This window comes from Leptonotus elevatus, chromosome 13, assembly GCF_054856555.1.
Source record: "Leptonotus elevatus isolate MCC_2025b chromosome 13, RoL_Lele_1.0, whole genome shotgun sequence".
In the NCBI taxonomy this organism is placed as follows: Eukaryota; Metazoa; Chordata; class Actinopteri; order Syngnathiformes; family Syngnathidae; genus Leptonotus; species Leptonotus elevatus.
In genome coordinates, this window is record NC_141251.1 from 9,183,411 (window position 1) to 9,201,993 (window position 18,583).

The 18,583-nt window shown below is 39.0% G+C and overlaps 2 protein-coding genes across 3 annotated transcripts in view; one reads left to right on the forward strand and one right to left on the reverse strand.

Annotated features, from left to right (window-relative positions):
* The window catches only part of b3gat2 (beta-1,3-glucuronyltransferase 2 (glucuronosyltransferase S)), a 35,874-nt gene extending 30,645 nt beyond the window's left edge, over window positions 1-5,229 (forward strand). The window contains exon 4 of the mRNA XM_086093508.1: window positions 2,615-5,229. Within this exon, the coding sequence (XP_085949634.1) occupies window positions 2,615-2,701 (87 nt within the window). The 3' untranslated portion in view covers window positions 2,702-5,229. The remainder of the gene's footprint in view (window positions 1-2,614) is intronic.
* A 1,325-nt stretch (window positions 5,230-6,554) lies between these two features.
* Window positions 6,555-18,583, reverse strand: part of LOC147163724 (stromal membrane-associated protein 1-like) — a 47,269-nt gene continuing 35,240 nt past the window's right edge. For both annotated transcript variants that reach the window (XM_086093507.1, XM_086093506.1), the window contains 3 exons: window positions 13,969-14,158; window positions 11,242-11,384; window positions 6,555-9,551 (listed from right to left, as the gene is read on the reverse strand). In XM_086093507.1, the coding sequence (XP_085949633.1) occupies window positions 9,426-9,551; window positions 11,242-11,384; window positions 13,969-14,158 (459 nt within the window). In that variant the 3' untranslated portion in view covers window positions 6,555-9,425. The remainder of the gene's footprint in view (window positions 9,552-11,241; window positions 11,385-13,968; window positions 14,159-18,583) is intronic.

Below are 18,583 nucleotides of genomic sequence, written 5' to 3' on the forward strand. Positions count from 1 at the left end.
TAATCCCCCTCCGGTTGTTGCAGTTGGAAAGATCTCCTTTATTAGGGAGAGCAACAATCATGGCTTGCTTCCATCCTCCAAGGCGAGTTTCATTGCACCAAACTTGGCTGCAGATCCTTCGGAGCTGTTATGAAAGCTCGCTTTTTAGCTGCAGTGGCCATCTCGAGTCCAGCGACACATGGTCTTTCTTTAGTTGGGCGCAAAACGGTCAAACGAGAATGTTAAATCCTCCATCCTAGCAGCTGTACCGATGAAGAAGTCTAAATAAAGTCGAATTTAATGTTCAAATTCATCAGCACTTTTTCCTCAATATTTGAGATACAATAAGTGAAAGTCTGAACATTGGTAGAAAATGAAAAGTGGTTGATTGAAGGTGGCGTTCCTTTTTTTGTTTTTTTTTCTCCCTCGCCTTCCTGATGATATGGTGGTTCACTTGTCGACTGGGAATGGTTGTCTGTCTCGAAGTGTGACCACTTTGCTGGGAAAGTGTCAAGCTTCTCGCGACCCTAAACTGGATAAGCGGTGTAGAAAATGGATGACACAAGGAGATGTGTCTCAAAAAGGACTGCAAAATGACACTTTTGTTTATTTCATTTGCATTGACTCGTAGGTTTTATTCTATTATTGCGGGCTTAATGTGTTAGTGGCAGCCAGCTGAGCTGGTTCGCTTTCTTGAGTGGTTCTACATATAGATTGTGTACTTTGTGATCCATTTGTTTATTAGGTTTATTGCAAGAGTGCTATTAAACTTAATTGGAGAAAAAATATATTTTTTTTACATACTTCTACAGGTTTACATTTAAGATGAGCCTCGGAGATAAAATGTGTAAATGAACTGGAGATGTATTGTGTTATTTTTATGGTAAATATAAATGAGCAGCATACATTTTATTAACAATAGCTTATATAGCTGTAGTCTCGTTTAGTGGATCGTAAAAAAACGGAACATAAGTGGAGCGACGTCAAGTAAGTGGAAAACGGACAAACTAATTATAAAGTAGTTCTATTGTTCATAAAAGTTAGACGTAAAAAGCCCCAGCCTGCTTGTTAATGTGTGTATCTGCCCCTTCAACAAAAATGGAATCACTCTTCAAAAGGGTATCAGAAAAATCTTTTTATGGATTTGTATTTTTATATCAATTTGTATGTGCCCTGCGATTAGCTGGCAACCAGTACAGGGTGTACCCCGCCTACTGCCCGAAGCCAGCTGGGATAGGCTCCAGCAACCCCCGCAACCCTTGTGAGGACAAGCGGTACAGAAAATGGATGGATGGATATCAATTTGTATGCATTTATATTTTAGCATATTTTTGGACTACGGTACACCAGGGTTATTTTTTTAATAGCACATTTTAAAAATTAAAACAATATCACATGTTGGTAATTTTACTTTTGGCAAATTTTATCTTCATTCAAACGTCTAATCCTGCTGGGGAGCCGGCTTTTCTCGCTCTCCCGCTCTGTATGCTATTAAGCGGAATAAAACGTCCAGGTAAAGCTTTTTGTCTCCAAGTCGCCTCAGGGAAGAAGAGAGAGCAAGAGACAGTTTAAACTTAAGAAAAATAAAAAGAGAGAGAGCACACAAAGCCATAAGAGAAAAAGTCAGACATGCCAAATGTGATCTAAAAGATATTCCAGAGCCACACGGAGGCTGCTCCTAGTGCATGTGGGGACACACACACATATACATACTGTACATACACACACTCACAGTCCCCACAGCTCTGGCATAGTTCTTGGTGGATGTCGCATTAGTCTGGTTAAGTATGCAAAGTGGAGCAATTAGCGGCACAGTGGGCAGGAAGTGACATATTCCAAGTGAAGAAGCTGACACGCACGCACATGTGGTATTTTCAGCCTGCTATAAATCAAACCCCTGCGAATCTCACGGTGCAAAATGCTGCTTTGGAGTCGCAAATGTCTCACACACATCTGAATTATAAGCCCATTAGCTTCAGGCAGATGATAATAAAAAAAAATAATTAAAAAATAATAATAATAATAATAATAAATAAATAAATAAATAATAATAATAATAATAATAATGATAATAATAATAATAATAATAATAATAATAATAATAATAATAATAATAATAATAATAATAATAATAATAATAATAATAATAATGGAAACTGATGAAATTACTCTTGTTGAATGTTTGCGTGTGTTGCAGTGTTTTCTGCCGCTGACTGCAAAGTGTGTTCAAGAGCTGCATGACGCGTGCTTTTGCTTGGAGACATGATGTGAAGTGTCAGACTGTTGAATCCCTCCTACACCAGCAAGAAGCAAAAAAAACGCAATGGAATATGTGCCCAGTAGTTGCCTAACAGCATTTGAAAGGAAGATAATAGTAATAAATTAATCATGAAAGTCCAAATTTCTTCTCTTTCCTTACACACTTTACTCTCGTCAGACCGCAGCTGCTAGCCTTTTTCAGTTTTAAATATTTAATATCAATATTTGAGGTTGTCAGAGGTTTTCATGTCATTACCGGGTGTTTATTTTTATTTTTTTTATTTTGAAATAAGGCTCCAAAAAAAAACTGAATGCATTTTGGACGGATCTCCTGCAGTCATTTAATTAGTTTTTGTTTGCTTTTTCCTCCCTGCAGGTGCTGGTGTGGCATACACGCACTGAGAAACCACACCTCGGGAATGAGTCGAAACATCCTAACGACACGGTGCTCATCGAGGTGTGAGCTATGTCTTTAAAAAAAAAAAAAAAAAGGGATTCAGGATTGTCAACATATCTCAGCTGGAACTTGCTGCTTGCAAACAGCTCGCTGCTCTCCTTCAAGGAAGAACAATGAAACACGGAGGAAGTGCGTCAGTCAAGACTTGTCAACATGAACAGTGAAACTGGGACAGCACTGAACAATGTCCTTCCGTCTATTTTCAACACTTGAAGGAATACTTTGGGGTTAACAGGGGGGCTGAACTTAGTCCCGGACTGGTCATCTATAAATTAAAGAGCAGCAATGGGAAGTCTGCAGTCCCCAACAAGAAAATAAAAACTGTACATTTGTTCTGTCCTTATTTGTAACACAAACAAGAAAAAAAACGACAACATTGTGTTCAAGTCCAAACGTGATTTTTTTTTAAAGCATTACTGTTGGAGTGCAATACTGTGATGTAACACACAAAAAAATCAAGACTTGTGGTCTGTTAAAAAGTTGTTGCCAACACTGTCTGACATGTACTACTGTAACATTTCTCAGTAAATGAGAATGAGAATTTGGAATATGCATGAACTCACTTTCAAATCTATTTGATAATGGTGTGTTTCTTCATCTTCATCGTCAGACAACAAGTTTAGGAAGATTTGGGTCAACCAGAGTGAAGATTTCCATACAGCAATTGTTAATTCATTGTATCTTGAATCAATGGATTTAGACTGTGGGTTTGGTCTCAACAAGTTTGCAATCTAAAGAATGTACCAACAAATGACGAGGATTTGAGCAAAAGCCATGGAAACACTTCCGGGCAACATTATTTTGCTGAATACAAGCATTGGAATGTAAGTATGAGTTAGGATATTGTAGGAGAGATTGGTAGTAGTGATGCACCGAATATTCGGCCACCGAAAATGTGGCTATTTTCGGCTGAAATAAAATGAAAGTCGTAAGAATATGGCCGAAATAGGATGTTGTGGTGACGCAAGCAAAAAAAACGCTGGAAGCGAGCGTCTGTTTGAATTAAACAGCGAACGCGGGGGTGAGTGTCCGCCTCGCTTCTCACCGTGTGAGTTTGCACCGGTCGGTCGCAGCAGCTCCCGGGGTCATTGCGCACACCGGAGGAGAGGGGCGTGGCTTGGTGTACAACAATTAACAATTCTCCTGCAGCGTCTTCCCCCTTTTTTTTTTTTTTTTTTTTTTTAAATAAGAGCCCCTCTAACACTTCCACTTTTTCACCGGCATCCTGGTGGCCGTGCTAAATACTTTAGCTAATGCTAGCACTATTGCTATCAACAGTTTTAAACACGGAAACACTTACCGCCTTCTTCGGGTGGCGACAGGACGCTGTGTGTGACTTTGCAGTTCGTTCCCAAAGCCGATTAGCTGGTGCGAACAAATGTATTTATTTATTTTTAAACGTTGGTTAACATGTGAATGTGCCGATTTTAAGTGCGCCGCACCTCGTCCGTGCCTGCCCGTGCAAACTAACACGTTTGGTGTTTAATGTACCATTAGCCAACATGTCTGCGGTGTTTAATTTAATTTAAAATGCCAGTGCTAAATAAATATTTTATAATAATATTATAATTTTAATTAAATATAATAAATGCAATTATAGTAAAAATTGGCATAATTTTTCGGCCAATCATTTTTTCATTTTCGGTTTCCTGTTTCGGCCAAACATTTTCCTTTTGGTGCATCCCTAATTGGTAGTCAAGGGAACATTGTCAAATGCTCATCCTTCATCTCGGGCAAAGACCAACACTGCCATCAAAAATGTGTCCTCTTCTCAAATTATTTTTTTGCATTCATTCCCCAATATTAATGTTTAAGATCATCAAACAAATGTAACTATCAGACAAAGATAACGCAAGTAAACATGAAATGCAGTTTGATTGATTTAATGATTTAAATCTACCTGGCAATGTGCGAAACGTATTTGTCCTCTAAATCTAATAAGTGCTTGAGTCACCCTCAGCAGCAACAAGCCAAATCAAGTGTTTTCTCTTTTCTCTGGCAATGAGTCTTTCACGGCTCTGCGGAGATATTTTGGATCACTCTCACTTGCCGAATTGCTTTACTTCAAGGGTAAGTCAGTAAATAATAATAATAATATAATAAATAGTAATTATTGACAATAATATGTTCTACGCAGCCCCACTAGTCTACATACATAAAGGTGACATTACAAAAATGTCAACTTTTGCCTCATATAGATAAAGAAAAATATTCACAGAAATTTCTTGGAAATCATTTAGGTTTTTTTTGTTTTTTTTCTTCAAACAAAAGATGAGCCTTTATTTTTTTAGGTTTTTTTTTTGTCAGCAGTCGCATCTGTCTTGGAACTCTACCATGAATGACATTGTTGCCCAGTCTCTTCCTTATTGTTGAGTAGGGATGTAACGATATCCAAACATCACGATACGATATTATCACGAGATGAAGGCCACAATACGATGATTATCAAGATATTGAGGGGAGGTTGGCGATATAAAAAAAGGTTTCCAATATTGTAAAAAAAAGAGCTTATACAAAAAAAAAAAAAAAACGCCCACAATATTTTGCTTTTGTAGATAACAGCAATGCATATAAACAATCTAAAATCTTTAATAACACTTAATATTGATGCACTTACCTGCTAATGCACGCACACATTGATTTCCTCCACATATTGACCCGGTTCACAAGCATATTACGTTCCCCTTCATCTGACTATTACCGTGGATTTTAAACATAGAAGTTCCAAAACATGCCTTGTGAAAATTAAACTGCACAAAAAATATTGCCACCAGAGGGTGCTATAACTGCACAAATGGAAATCAACCTGACTTTTTTAACGGATGTGCTGATTTTTTTATCGTGACATGGCGACGACGATATTGTGGCAGTTTTAATATCGCGATATCACGATACTGCCATTATCGTTCCATCCCTTTTGTTGAGGCGTGAACACTTACCTTAACTGAGGTGAGGGAGTCCTGCAGTTCTTTTGATGCTGTCCTGGGTTCCTTTGTGACCTTTGTGCCCTAAATGACTTGTTGCTGTGCTGGGATAATTTTTGTGGGCCGGCTGTTTTTCATTGTTTGCTCCATTTGTGGATAATGGCTCTCATTGTGGTTCGCTGGAGTCCTAAAGATTTAGGAATGGCTTTTAACTCTTTCCAGACTGTAAATAAAAAAAATAAGAATTTGAGAAGAGTGCAAATACTTTTTGATATATTGAATGTGTTTTCTAGTACGTAATATACAAAGCAAAAGAAGAGGATGAGTTGATGTAGGACTTGCCCACGCAGTGAACCTTGAGGTGCCCTTCTGAAGAGGTCATGGAATAAAACTGCACATATTAGGCTGCTTGCTTGACAAAGCAGCCAGAAGGGCAGCATTCAATTAAAGACTGACCCTTGACACTCACTCATATGCAGATATTCTGAACTGGTTCATTGTCTGCTGATGTCCACCAAGATATATATTTCCATTTGTGAATGTAAACCAAACAAAACCACGGAATCAAATTTGTCAGTGCACTTGTCCTGAATACAGAGCAACAAAAATACACTTCACAGTTTTGAAGCTTCATGCTAAGCTACGACGCTCCGTGCATAATACACCAAATAAATTTGTAATGCCTCACAGAAGACAACAATGATTATTTGAGTAGCCTGGTTTTCACCGGGTCTTCCAGATTATGTGATGTCATTACAGTATTCATAATCAATAAAAATGTTGATGTGGCAAACATTTAGTGACGCCTAAATTATTTGTTGTTACACTCTAAAATGACCCAAAGTGAACCCTCTCGTTATAAACGTGACGTGACAGCTGAAATCATCGTTGTGGATCAAACAGAAAAAGATCATCAATAAAGAGGAACAATTACATCCAGGATTCATCATCCTTTATTGGAAATGTTCTGCTGGTAAATGCTGGGACCAATACAAATAGAATGGAATTCCCAAACAACAAAACAAGTACTTCCACAACGGAATTCTACTCTTTGGACAATAATGAACATGGATACATTTACGATGTGAATGCACAGAAATATGTTTTGTATTAGGCACCAGAAAATGTAAACACAAATGCAAATAAACCTGAAGGACATGTTATGTGTTGATGTGTCATCCACACTAATCACATATTTAATGCTTAACATGAATATTTATTACGTGGCAGAGTTACCCTGTTACAAGTGAATGCGATTCTCTGCATTGCTGTGGCGGTGAATTTTTTTTCTCTTTTTTTTTCTCCGTACTACTCTCAACATGAACTCAACAGCAACGATGGGACCGATCCAGCATTTTCATACAGGTCGCCATCATCTGATTGATCATCCAGGTTTATTTGCTTCACACTAATTGTGCTTCCCTTGTACGGCACACAACACGCACAAAAAAAACCCCCAAAAAAACGGATGGCAGAACACAAGGAAAAGACTCAAGGATGGATTTGAAATTGCATCGTTATGGATGGGAGGAGATTTGGTAGAAAGTAAATACACATTTCACTTATCTGTTCCCTGATGACAATCTTGAGATACAGAACCGCAATACACTGAGATCCAGTGCTCACTCTGCGGTATTTAAAGTGCACCGAGATGAATCGCTGTGATTCTGCGGTGGTTTAATTTGCCTCCAGGAATGCAGGAGAGGCTTCCAAACAAAAGGAATGACTTTACTGGCTCAGAGCCCAATAGCTGGATCAGGCTGGATAAAGCTCCGAGGAGACCTCATCTTAGGACGACCCAACAGTGAGTAGGGTAAGCACCTGGTTTACTAAGATCGCAAATCGTGTGTGCAAAATTGCATGTTCACACTAACAAACTGCACACACTGTTTTAAACATAACCAGACAATTGTTAAGAGTGCACTGACTGAAATGACCCCGAGGAGACTTTAAAAGAGCTTTGTCATGGGTGATATGGCATGACTCCTTGTTGTGATTGGCCACGTCAGCCCGTACATCCTTCAGGAGCTCCAAAACTGCATTGCTGAATAGCCGATATGCTGTGCTAATTTTTGGTTGTGGCATTAAAAAAAAACATTTTTTTTTACATAAGTGGAAAAGATCAGTTCTCCTGTCGCCTCTCATTTTTCACCATGCCTCATCACCATGGTTACACACAGTGGTGGAATTTGCACCTGTCTTTTAGATACGCTTTTAAAAAATGCAAAATCAGACATTGCAATTTGCCTTGAGTTTGATCAATCACACAGATGGGCCTAACTCATCTATTTACAGATACTTATTATTTGCCGATTTTGACGAGGATTGGTTTGTTAAGACACATCAGACATGCAGTTATGATACTAGACGTGTGGATGCTTTTTTATAATCAGTGCATTCATAACATATTCAAATTTAAATGATTTTCAATTTTAAAAAAATGTGATCAGAAAATGAAATTATGTTTTGTTTTTCTTGCTAGCACATTGTTGAATAGTATGGAATTGACTGACGCATAATTAACTCATTCACTGCCTTTGACGAAGGAATTCGTCAAAAGACAAATGTTTCAATTAAGGCCAGTCATGAATCTCACCACATGTCACTTTTTTGTGGATCAGCTTCCACATCTGTTTGCATGAGCAAGCAAGTTTTTGCACATGAAATGATAGTAAATGGTAAAAACAGTGGAAATATATGATTTATATCATAGTGGGAAATGATTATAACTGGTACCAGGACTGATTTTTGGTTTACCACCCTAAATAACATCAAACAAAATATGTCTCAGAATTATTCAGGGTGGATCCTTGATATACTTAAATTGACTGAATTAAATAATTTCTCGGAACATATTTTCATATTGTAAATGTGTTTTATAATTGGCTTACTATGCTACTAGTATCTACGTTTCCAAGATGATAAGACCATAAAACAATAAGAAAATTCTAATTTGAATTGTTAACTAAACAATACACCCGTAAAAGTTGTACCTTGGTCTTATTTGACTTTGCACAGCTAGTTCTCAGGGCAATGGCTCCTCACATGGCAGAGCGCAGTCCCGTGTGACGTCTCTCGATTTGACGTTTGAGGATTTTTGCTGTTGAGAAATTGATGGTGTGATATCCAAAGACAATTTCCACTGTATTTCAGGTGTATCTCAAGAAAAAAAAAAAAAAAAAGGACACAAGAACGTTCCTATAGTGACTTCAAGTTTTGATTTACCATATGAGCATCACTATAGAACTGATACATTTCATTTCTTCTATAGTCCAAATGTATGTCATGTCATTTTGCATGTTTAACAAACGATTACGCAAGAAGTGTCTGGGAGATGAATCACTGACCTGACCACCGGCTATGGCTCTGGGGTTCACACATCGTTACCACACAATTACAGCACCGGTCAGACTATTACCAGCCCACGAGGCTCCGCTGGCTGGAAAGAAAGTGAGGGCCGGCGTGGGAGGAGTTGAACACACACACCACAACGGAAGCATATCTACTGCACGCACTCAATGACTATTAACTATCTATTCATTTTTATAACGATATTATCGAACTATGCTATCGCGGATACTCTGTCCAGCAGTGTTCTCTATTTATTGTGCTCTAACTGTACCTACTCTTTACACAACACTAACAGGAAATCAAAATGAGATCCAATTAAGACAAAACATGACCGCCGCCGCGTCCACACCGTCTTGTCTTGTCTTTTGAAAGGAAAATCTTGGGGGTGCCGTGGAGGGAGCTTGTTAAGTAGGAGCCACAGGCCGCACCAACTCATTTTCCGGGCTGCCCGCTCGTCACTTCCACAGCTGAGTGCCGAGGGTCTGTCCGGAGGCTGCTGGCGCTGCGGACCAACTGGCTGCAGGGGCACCTGATGTTGCTGCGCTGCCATTTGTGGCCATGCCTGACATCTGTTGGGATAACTGAGGGAGGAAAGAGAAAAGATTATTAGAATACATATCACTTTATTCATTTTTTTTGCAGAGAAATAGGAAGCAAAACACACTTGAGCTGACTTTTCTCCTTGATTACTGCAAAATCGCCAAATCACCTCCTGACACTTCCCCTCAAGCTCCCCCCCATTCAGCACCTCATCTGCTTCTCTCTGCCTGCCCTCGGTCTTCCATTTTGTCTTATCTATTATGAATGTGCCTTGGTGCTGCACCACTCTCTTATCTGGTCATCTGAGAGCTTTGTGCAGGTATGTGTGTATGCAGACGCGCGCACACAGACACACAAAGAGCCAAAGCGATCTCAAATGTGCACCGGCTTTCAGTCGCTGTACCTCAACTGTCCAGATATGTCTATCAGTCTGTCTCTCTCTATACTGTGTGTGTGTGTGTGTGTGTGTGTGTGTGTGTGTGTGTGTGTGTGTGTGTGTGTGTGTGTGTGTGTGTGTGTGTGTGTGTGTGTGTGTGTGTGTGTGTGTGTGTGTGTGTGTGTGTGTGTGTGTGTGTGTGTGTGTGTGTGTTTATATTAGGGACATACAAAATTAAAATTGGTTTTGATTTAACCCTATGAAGCCAAATGTATCATATTATAAATACAAGACATTTTGAACCCTCTATTTCATGAGTATAATATTTTTTCCCCCCATTAAAACCCTGACGTATATGATCTGACACATGCATTGCACGGATGATCCATTAGAGGGAAGTATCACCCAGCTGATGGCTATTCCAGCGATCCTGGAAGATTGCCCCAATTGAGAAAGGAGAGACACCTATACATATTCATAGTGAGAAATGTACTTTCAGATTTTTGGAAATACAAATATGTTTGATATGTCTGTTTATTATTATATTTTTGACAGTTATAAATGTACGAATTTAAAGCAACACTAAGGAACTTTCAGTTTATGTTTATTATGGCGGCGTCATATGGACAAGAGTGTTTAATTACAATAAAAATTGAATAAAAATACATTGTTTTTGAATTGTGGTTCAACAGAATGAAGAAAAAAAAAGACCCTGACAGAGGAAAAGGTAGTTCATAATTTTCATCAACAACCCAGGTTAGCTCTTCCCCAAAATACAAATATCTCAATTTGGCAGTCGAGATGCGTCATCATCATATTTATAAGATGCAGGTGGATTTTTCAGCAAATAGATGTGGAAATAGCCCCAGGAAAACACCACTAGCCACCACTGATTCCTGTTCCAGCACTTTTGTACGGCAGTGTATATGGAACCTCTAATAACAACATCAACAGTAGTTTTGCAATCTGTTTAAAAGTCTTGGCAAGCATATTCACATGGATCTTCATATGAAGATTTTGTCTTCAGTCGAATTCCATTTTGCTACTTTCTGAATTAAAATGACTAATTAATTTCTTTTTTTGTGTGTTTTTTTTCTTTTTTTTTCTTTCTTTTTTTCCCCTGGAGAGCTCAGTTCATTCGGTAATTTTACCGATTTGACATGTCATCATCATTGCTCTTTTTTAATTTTTGTATTATTATTATTTTTGTATTATTATTTTTTTTTTTATAAATTTTTATTTTGTATGTGGGTGTGTATGTGCATGTGCGTGTGTGCGTGCGTGTGAATGTGACTAATTAATTTCAATGGATCACCAGTGAGTGTAAATAGAGTATTGTAATTGTCCTGTATTACCTGTCCCACACTCCATTGTCCTTGCTGAGCGCCGTGCATGTTCTGCTGCATGTCCACGTAGCTGCCGTTAGGTAGAGTCATGCCTGACATCATGGCCCCTCCTCCCATCATGGCGCTGTTTTGAGGCTGGCCCGTGTGTATTCCTATAGCACAAAACACACACACACAAGCCCAGTGATTGAGAACATTAGCCCATTGATCTCCATCAACGTTTATTTAGATTCCAGGCAGACAACGGAGGTAACTGAATGTCCTTTTATCCTTATTTTCATTTTTAATCCTCTAGATAAGTCAATATAATCACACAGCAAGATAATCAACGCACACATGTAAATTCTACGCAAATCTACTGCCTGCTGCTCTCAACAAACGAATGTCACAGTTGCTTCCCACACTTGACGCTAAGAATACTCTCACGCGCGTGCACACGCGAATAGGAACCCACACAATCAACTCAATTGTTTCCTTCAAATAATAAAAGGAGGGAAGGAGTGCGAGTCTGCTTTCACTTCTCTGCTTAAGTTGGACAGCAGAAAATGGACCTGGCTGCTTTTCATCACACTGACCTTTCATCCGCCTTCACTAGGAACTGTTATTATGATTCTTGTGTGTGGGCACTTTAAGTATGTGTGTGCATTAGGCTAACAATGCATGCATTCATCTCTCAGATACAAAGTACATGACACTCTACAAAAACTCTACCTCAATGATTTATACTACAGATATTCTTATACTGTATATACAGTATCTCACAAAAGTGAGGATATTTATTGTACCCTCAAAATAACTGAAAATAAAGCCATTAATAACTAAACCCCTGGCAACAAAAGTGAGTACACCCCAAAGTGAAAATGGCCCAAGTGTCAATATTTTCGGTGTCATTTCTTCAGTGTTGTCCCAATGAAATGATATAATTAAATATCAGCAGAAATGTGAGCGGTATACTCGCTTTTGTGAGATAAAATGCAAGATTCTCAAGGATGCTTATCAATAACTTCTTGGTGTAATTAAAAAGTTGAGCATGCTAGACGTGCCATTTTAGCGGAGGAGTAGCTAGCATTGGCTACCAGCTAACAACCAACAAAAGCATGATGAAAGTTTCCAATAAAGTTCTAATAGGCAGGCAAGCAACTTGAAGTGTGGTAAACTTCTCAAGATGATGCAAAGAAAGGTACAGATCGCTATCAGCTGTGGTGGAAGTTAAGAGCTGATTAGCTAGTAATGGCTAGCTGCTCAACATAATGCACAGTGAATGCAGAAGAACTGATGATGACCCTCTAAAACAGAGGTGGGCATCGAGGGCAGAAATTCTGCAGGTTTTGCATGTTGCCCTTCTCCAACACAGATAAATAATCAGCTCATCAGCAAGCTCTGCATAAGCCTGATAACGATCCTGTTGATTGGAATCAGCTTGTGTTGGAAGTGAGAAACCTCCAAAACCTGCAGGACTCCGGCCCTCGAGGACCGAGATTGCCCACCTGTGCTCCAGGGCTGGATGTACGCAAAACTGTAATTTATCCAACAATAGTCTGTCTAGTTCAGGGGGTCTGCAACCTGCAGCTCTGGAGCCACATGTGGCTTTAGTCCCTCTGCTGTGGCTGGCTGTGGATCTAAAAAAAAATAATAATTAAAAAAAAAAATAATAATAATAATAATAATAATCAAAAAAAAATTATTACCTAAAAATGTCCAAAAAGTGACCATAAAATTTCTAAAAAGAAAGACGAAAAGTAGAAACATACCATAAAATGTCCATGAAATTGCCAAGAAAAAAAATGTCAGAGAATTTAATAAAAAAAATAATAAAAGCAGAAAAGAAAATGCTCAAAAGGTAACCTAAAATGTCCAAAAACAAAAGAAAGGCAGAAAATTACAATAAAACATTTTTGGAATTACCAAAAAAGTTGGAATAATAATAATGATAATAATAATAATAATAAAATATTTAAAAAAAAATGTAAGCAGAAAAGAACATGTTCAAAAAGTAACTAGGAAATGCCCAATAACAAAAGAAGTCAGAAAATGTAATTTTTAAAAAGCCGAATAGAAAATGTTTAAAAAGTAATTATAAAATATCCAAAAACAAATGAAGAATTCCCGAAAATTAACATAAAGTGTCCACAAAATTGCCAAAAATGTCAGAAGATGTCTGGCAATAAAGGCCGCAAAAAATGTTTAGAAAAAATTTAAATAAACATAAAATGTCCAAAAAAGGAAGAAGAAGAGCAGTAGAATACAACCATAATATGTCTATAAAATTGCCAATAAGAAATGTAACAGAAAGTCAGAAAAGTCTAAAAATATATAAAAAATTACCCCAACAAATCCAAAAACGGAAGAGGAAAGGTAGAAGAAAATAAATGTCAAAGTATTGGATGCTGCATATTTTTGTGCAGCTCTAATTAGCACTTGGGCTCTAAGTACATTGGACTAACACTAACACGTTTCCTTCATCACAATCTTCACGTTTTGTGGCTCCATACTGATTTTTGGTCATTTATTTGGCCTAAAATGGCTCTTTTGACAGGAAAGTTTGCAGATCCCTACTACGAAAGTATGATGAGGGGATGATGGGCGGCGTGACGAGACGGGTGAGGTTGCCGCTGGCAACTTACTTACTTAATTAAGTAACCGTTCCAAAATTTGATTATTACCGCTGTCAAGCATGAAACTGTAAAGCCAATATTTTGATTGTAGTAATGTGTGTGCGCATGTTTTGCATATTACCTTGCCCAGTAGCAGGCTGTTGCTGGCTGTGTGGCTGACTGCCCACTGAGCTGGTGGCGTACAGAGACAGGATGGAGTCTTTAGATAAGAGCTTTTTCTCCTCTGCCCTTGTAGTGGTGCAGGTGGAGGTAGAGGAGGAAGATGAAGAGGTGGAGGGATCTGGTGGCTGAGGCGCTGTCTTGGAACCAGGCTGTTGAAGTGAAGAGAAACGGATGGAATTTCTCCATCAAGAAAATGTACATGGCTTGCACATTTTCATCCCTTTCCAATGAAAACCGGATTGACTGGCCAGTGCGTTGGTAGCTGTGCATTTTCTGAGGAGGATGACTGTAATTGAATAGTAACCCCACAAGATAAGAAAATAATAGTAATAAAGAGCTGCATTTTTTAGAACAATATAAAAAAAAAACATGAGACATTCTGTCTAAAATGATCTGAAAGGATCTGCTGTGTGTGTGCGTGTGCACGCATGAGTGAAGTAAAAGGGGAAGCAGAAGTGACTTCATGGGTACCATAAGAGGAGACTGTGAGAAATAGTGGCCACTGAGAAACACACAAACACACACCACTTTGAAAGTATGTTGCGCTCAACTACTTAGCAGGCAGTGCTGCGCTCATCTGTCTCACTCAGCTGACTCTCTTTGACCAGAAGCGGGGGAGACGGGTTAAAAAGGAATGGGGAGAAAGCAAATTTGGGGAGGGGGCAACATTTACTTGGGAGAAAGAGAGGTGGGGGTGTTGGGCGTGATGGAGGAAGCACCAAACAAACAAGAGAAGGAGAGAGGGGAAGAAAGGAAGGGGAGGGCGGGGGGGGGGGTTGTTGGGGAGAGACAAGTAGGGCAATGGTGAGGGGATCACAAGAATGATGAGGAAAAAATAAAGTGCAGAGGTTGAGAAGGGTGGAGAAAAATATAATTTGAAGCAAAAGGAGGACAGGCTGGGATAATGCTGAGCAGAAGGTTAAAAAAGATGGATACGAATCGGCTATAGACATATAAATAGGCTATAAACAGACAAAATGTAACGTGCGTCAGGTAATCACCATTCACACGATGCTATTAATAGATGCCGCACATACTTGCTCTTAAATTAAGGAGTAAACGGAAGGAACTCCATGTCAGGCAATAGAACATAACTCAAAAACAGAGCGAAACCCGTTTGCTCTAAGGATAATTCACAAATTTAGAAGACTTCAAATTAAACTCGATTCTTTCCTGGAAGTAATATTTTTCAAATTGCAAATCATCTTGCTCTGAAATTGTGTGACAAAGCCATCTTTGGGGATGGCGCGGTTGAGGCCTGATGGAACATGTTCCGCAATAAACACTGCTTGGAGGAATGACAATCTTAATTAAGATATGGCAAATGACTGTTTGGCATGCATAGTTTGGATTATAACAGTTAATTAGGATTTTGGTGAGGAAAATGTGTGAGATTTGCCAGCTTGGAAGGCAAACTAAAATGCAGAGCGAATAACTTCATTATTAAAAAAAACACATTTTCCCCACTTCGACTGAAGATGACATCACCTGCGCTGAGGAAACCGGTAACGACCAATAAGGCTCACCAGTTTTATAAATTTGGTTTAGCAAACTGAGCCATGATTTTTAAAGGTATTAATTGTTAAAAAAGTTATCACATTAATTGTTGTTGAAAATGTCGCAATGTGTCAAGTATCCCTTTTAGAAGACTGTGAAAAAATGTACTGAGCCTACACTAGCAAACAATTGTTGGTGTTTTATTAGAAATAAATAATCCTCTTAATCTATGATAATCTAAGGTGTGTATCATACCAAACAACTATTATTCTCTTGAGACAGGTCGACCCCCTCAAAACAGAATAGTGATGTGTAAAGATCCTTCTTTATCCTTTGTGTATATTGACTGAATCATTTCAGTGCCCCTTTTCTAAAGACGCCTGTGAACTGATTTGAATTCTCCACAGTCAAAACCTCTACAATATTCCTCCTTTAAGAAAGCTGTTGGGGCACACGAGAAATCCTGCTGATACTTTTGAACGGGAACAAAACCGAACGGGGCCCAGTCGGGTTCAAAATGTTACTAGCTCTTAACACAACGACTTTTCTGAATCAAGACCGTATAGGATGTGCACTGTGTATATGTGTTAATCAGACATCTTATATTACATGGGTGAACGAGAGGAGAATTTCCCTTTGACTTGACATTCTTCAACACGCACATGCACACCCACATAGCGTGTGATATGTTGGGGGCTCCTAGCAGCACATTGTGCGACCGAAAAGCCTCTACAACAAGGCTCCATTCTTTTCAACCAATGCTGTGCTGTACGGTGAATTAGCATCTCTCACAGCATTGTCCTCGCTGTTCGCTAGTCGCACACGCGCACATGTGCGGATGCACGTATGCACACACCAACCTTTTTCCTGGATGGTTTTCCATCACTGCTTGAAACAGCCGTATACTCCCCCCTCTGCTCGGCCATCTGTGTCTTAAAAGCCACAGTAAGATTGTTTTTTGCGCATGTGTAAAAGCGAAAGAGATCTGAACAAAGAAACGAGTACACTCGAAAAGGACAGAAAAGTGGAGGGGAATCAATCATCAGTCACCAGTTCATTTCATCACTTGTGTGCCCCGTTCCATTTCTTCAATCAACGGCAATTAACTGCATGTGCCTCTTTTTCGCTTCTAGTGTGTCTCCACTTTTCTTCACACTTTGAATCCTGTTTAGCACTGAAATTGAGCGCCTGAATAGGTCACCTGCCAATTTACTTCTTGTTCACTTTGCTCACAAACTACTGAGCAGTCTTGCCTGTTTTTGTATTTGCGGTAGTTGGTATGCTCTCAAGCCTGAAAATCAGTTTTGCACAAATTCATGTTTGTCATTTATCTGCTAGAGACAACAACAACAACAACACTTCCAGGAGAAATGCTCCGCTTACGATTTATTACAGCAACAAAGTGGCTGTTACGGTTTCATGGTTTTAATTAGTGTAGCCTTGCCAAGGACATTTTTAACAGCAGTAGAAATGTAATATTAATGGCGGAATCAATAGCAGATTGCCTTGTTTAGGGGCAATTGTTTGACATTTTGCTGATTTTATACTCTGCTGCCTTCAAAATTCATTTCTGTAAATAATTAATTCATAATCCACTCCTCAAAGTGTGAAATGAAATCAAAATTAAACTGTCAGCAGGAGTTGAAAAATACTCTGTATAATAACTATACTACTTTCAAGATTACCAATTACATAAATAAAAACAAAAATGTTTGATTACAGGTCCGATAACAGGTCTTGCTCACACTTGAAAAACTGCACCAATTGTCACCCTGAACTGAAATAACAAATACACAAGGAAATGCACATTTGGAAGTTGTGTTTGTTTTGCCGTGGTTGATATGGCATGACCCCTTCTTCTGACTGCCTCTATTGTCTGTCCTTACATTAAATCATTCAGAAGCTACAAAATTGCCTTGCGAAATATTATGTTGGAAAATTTTTGCTTATGGCATTTCAAAAATTTTTGCACAAGTGTAAAGGTTATTTCCCCCATGTTGCCTCTCATTTGCCATGTGCCGCCTCCTCTCTGCAGTAACCACAGTTTGTGCCTGCCTATTAGACACTGACAGAAAATTAGGAATCAGTTTTACACAAATCTTTTGTTTCTCAGTCAAGACATTTCAACACAATTCCATGACACGAATTACTATTTTAATAGTTATAGCTAAATTTGGGGAATACTCGAGTTTGTTACACATATAAGCCGCACCCGACTATAAGCCGCATGTGTTTTAATGTTACCGCACCGGATTCCCGCTACTTTCTTTTTCATAATGAGGGCTCAAATTGTCTCGCTCTCGTTCTGTTTCTCCTACTGTATTTGGACTCACTTGGTTTGACGCTCTTGCGCCCCCTTGTGATCTGATGGATAAGCCGCACCTTTGTATTAGCCGAAGGGTCGAATGCAAGTGAAAAAAGTAGCGGCTTGTCATCCAGAAATTACTGTAATCATATTTATATGTACCTGTAGATTAAACACATGAAGCGTGTCATAAAAACGATCACAAGCAATGTTCACTGCACAATGTCGGTTAAGAAACACACAGGTTGCAACAGAAAGACGATGCGGTCTACAAGAAAGACAAAACTAGGCAATATATTTAAACGCGGGTCTCACTCTCATCCAATTGAATAGCCCCGGCGATTTTTTTTTTTACCACAAGCTACACTTTTTTTTTTATCCACAAGAACATATGAAATTGTAAATTTGGCTAAGTATTGTTGTAAACCACAATATATGTTTACTGTGTATACTGTATTTTCATGTCTTGGCAGGGGCGGGCGGGCAGGCGTCTGGCTGTCTCTCTCTCTCTCGCTTAAACCCAGAAATGCATTTTTCGTCTGTGTAAAAGCTTCTGTGTATTTGATGGGCTATAATATGAGACATCGTGGAATCATGATTCATATTTTGAATCGCCGCACAATTCGTGGTTGAGACTCGGCTGCTTGTGATATTTGCGTCAGAACCCCACACGCTCCAAATGTGCAGTGGAGGTTAGCGCAGTTCAGCTGATCCCGCCTCAATTGATTGGTGTCTGTTGTAATTGAGAAGCAAAGAAAGCCAGGCCAAGCGG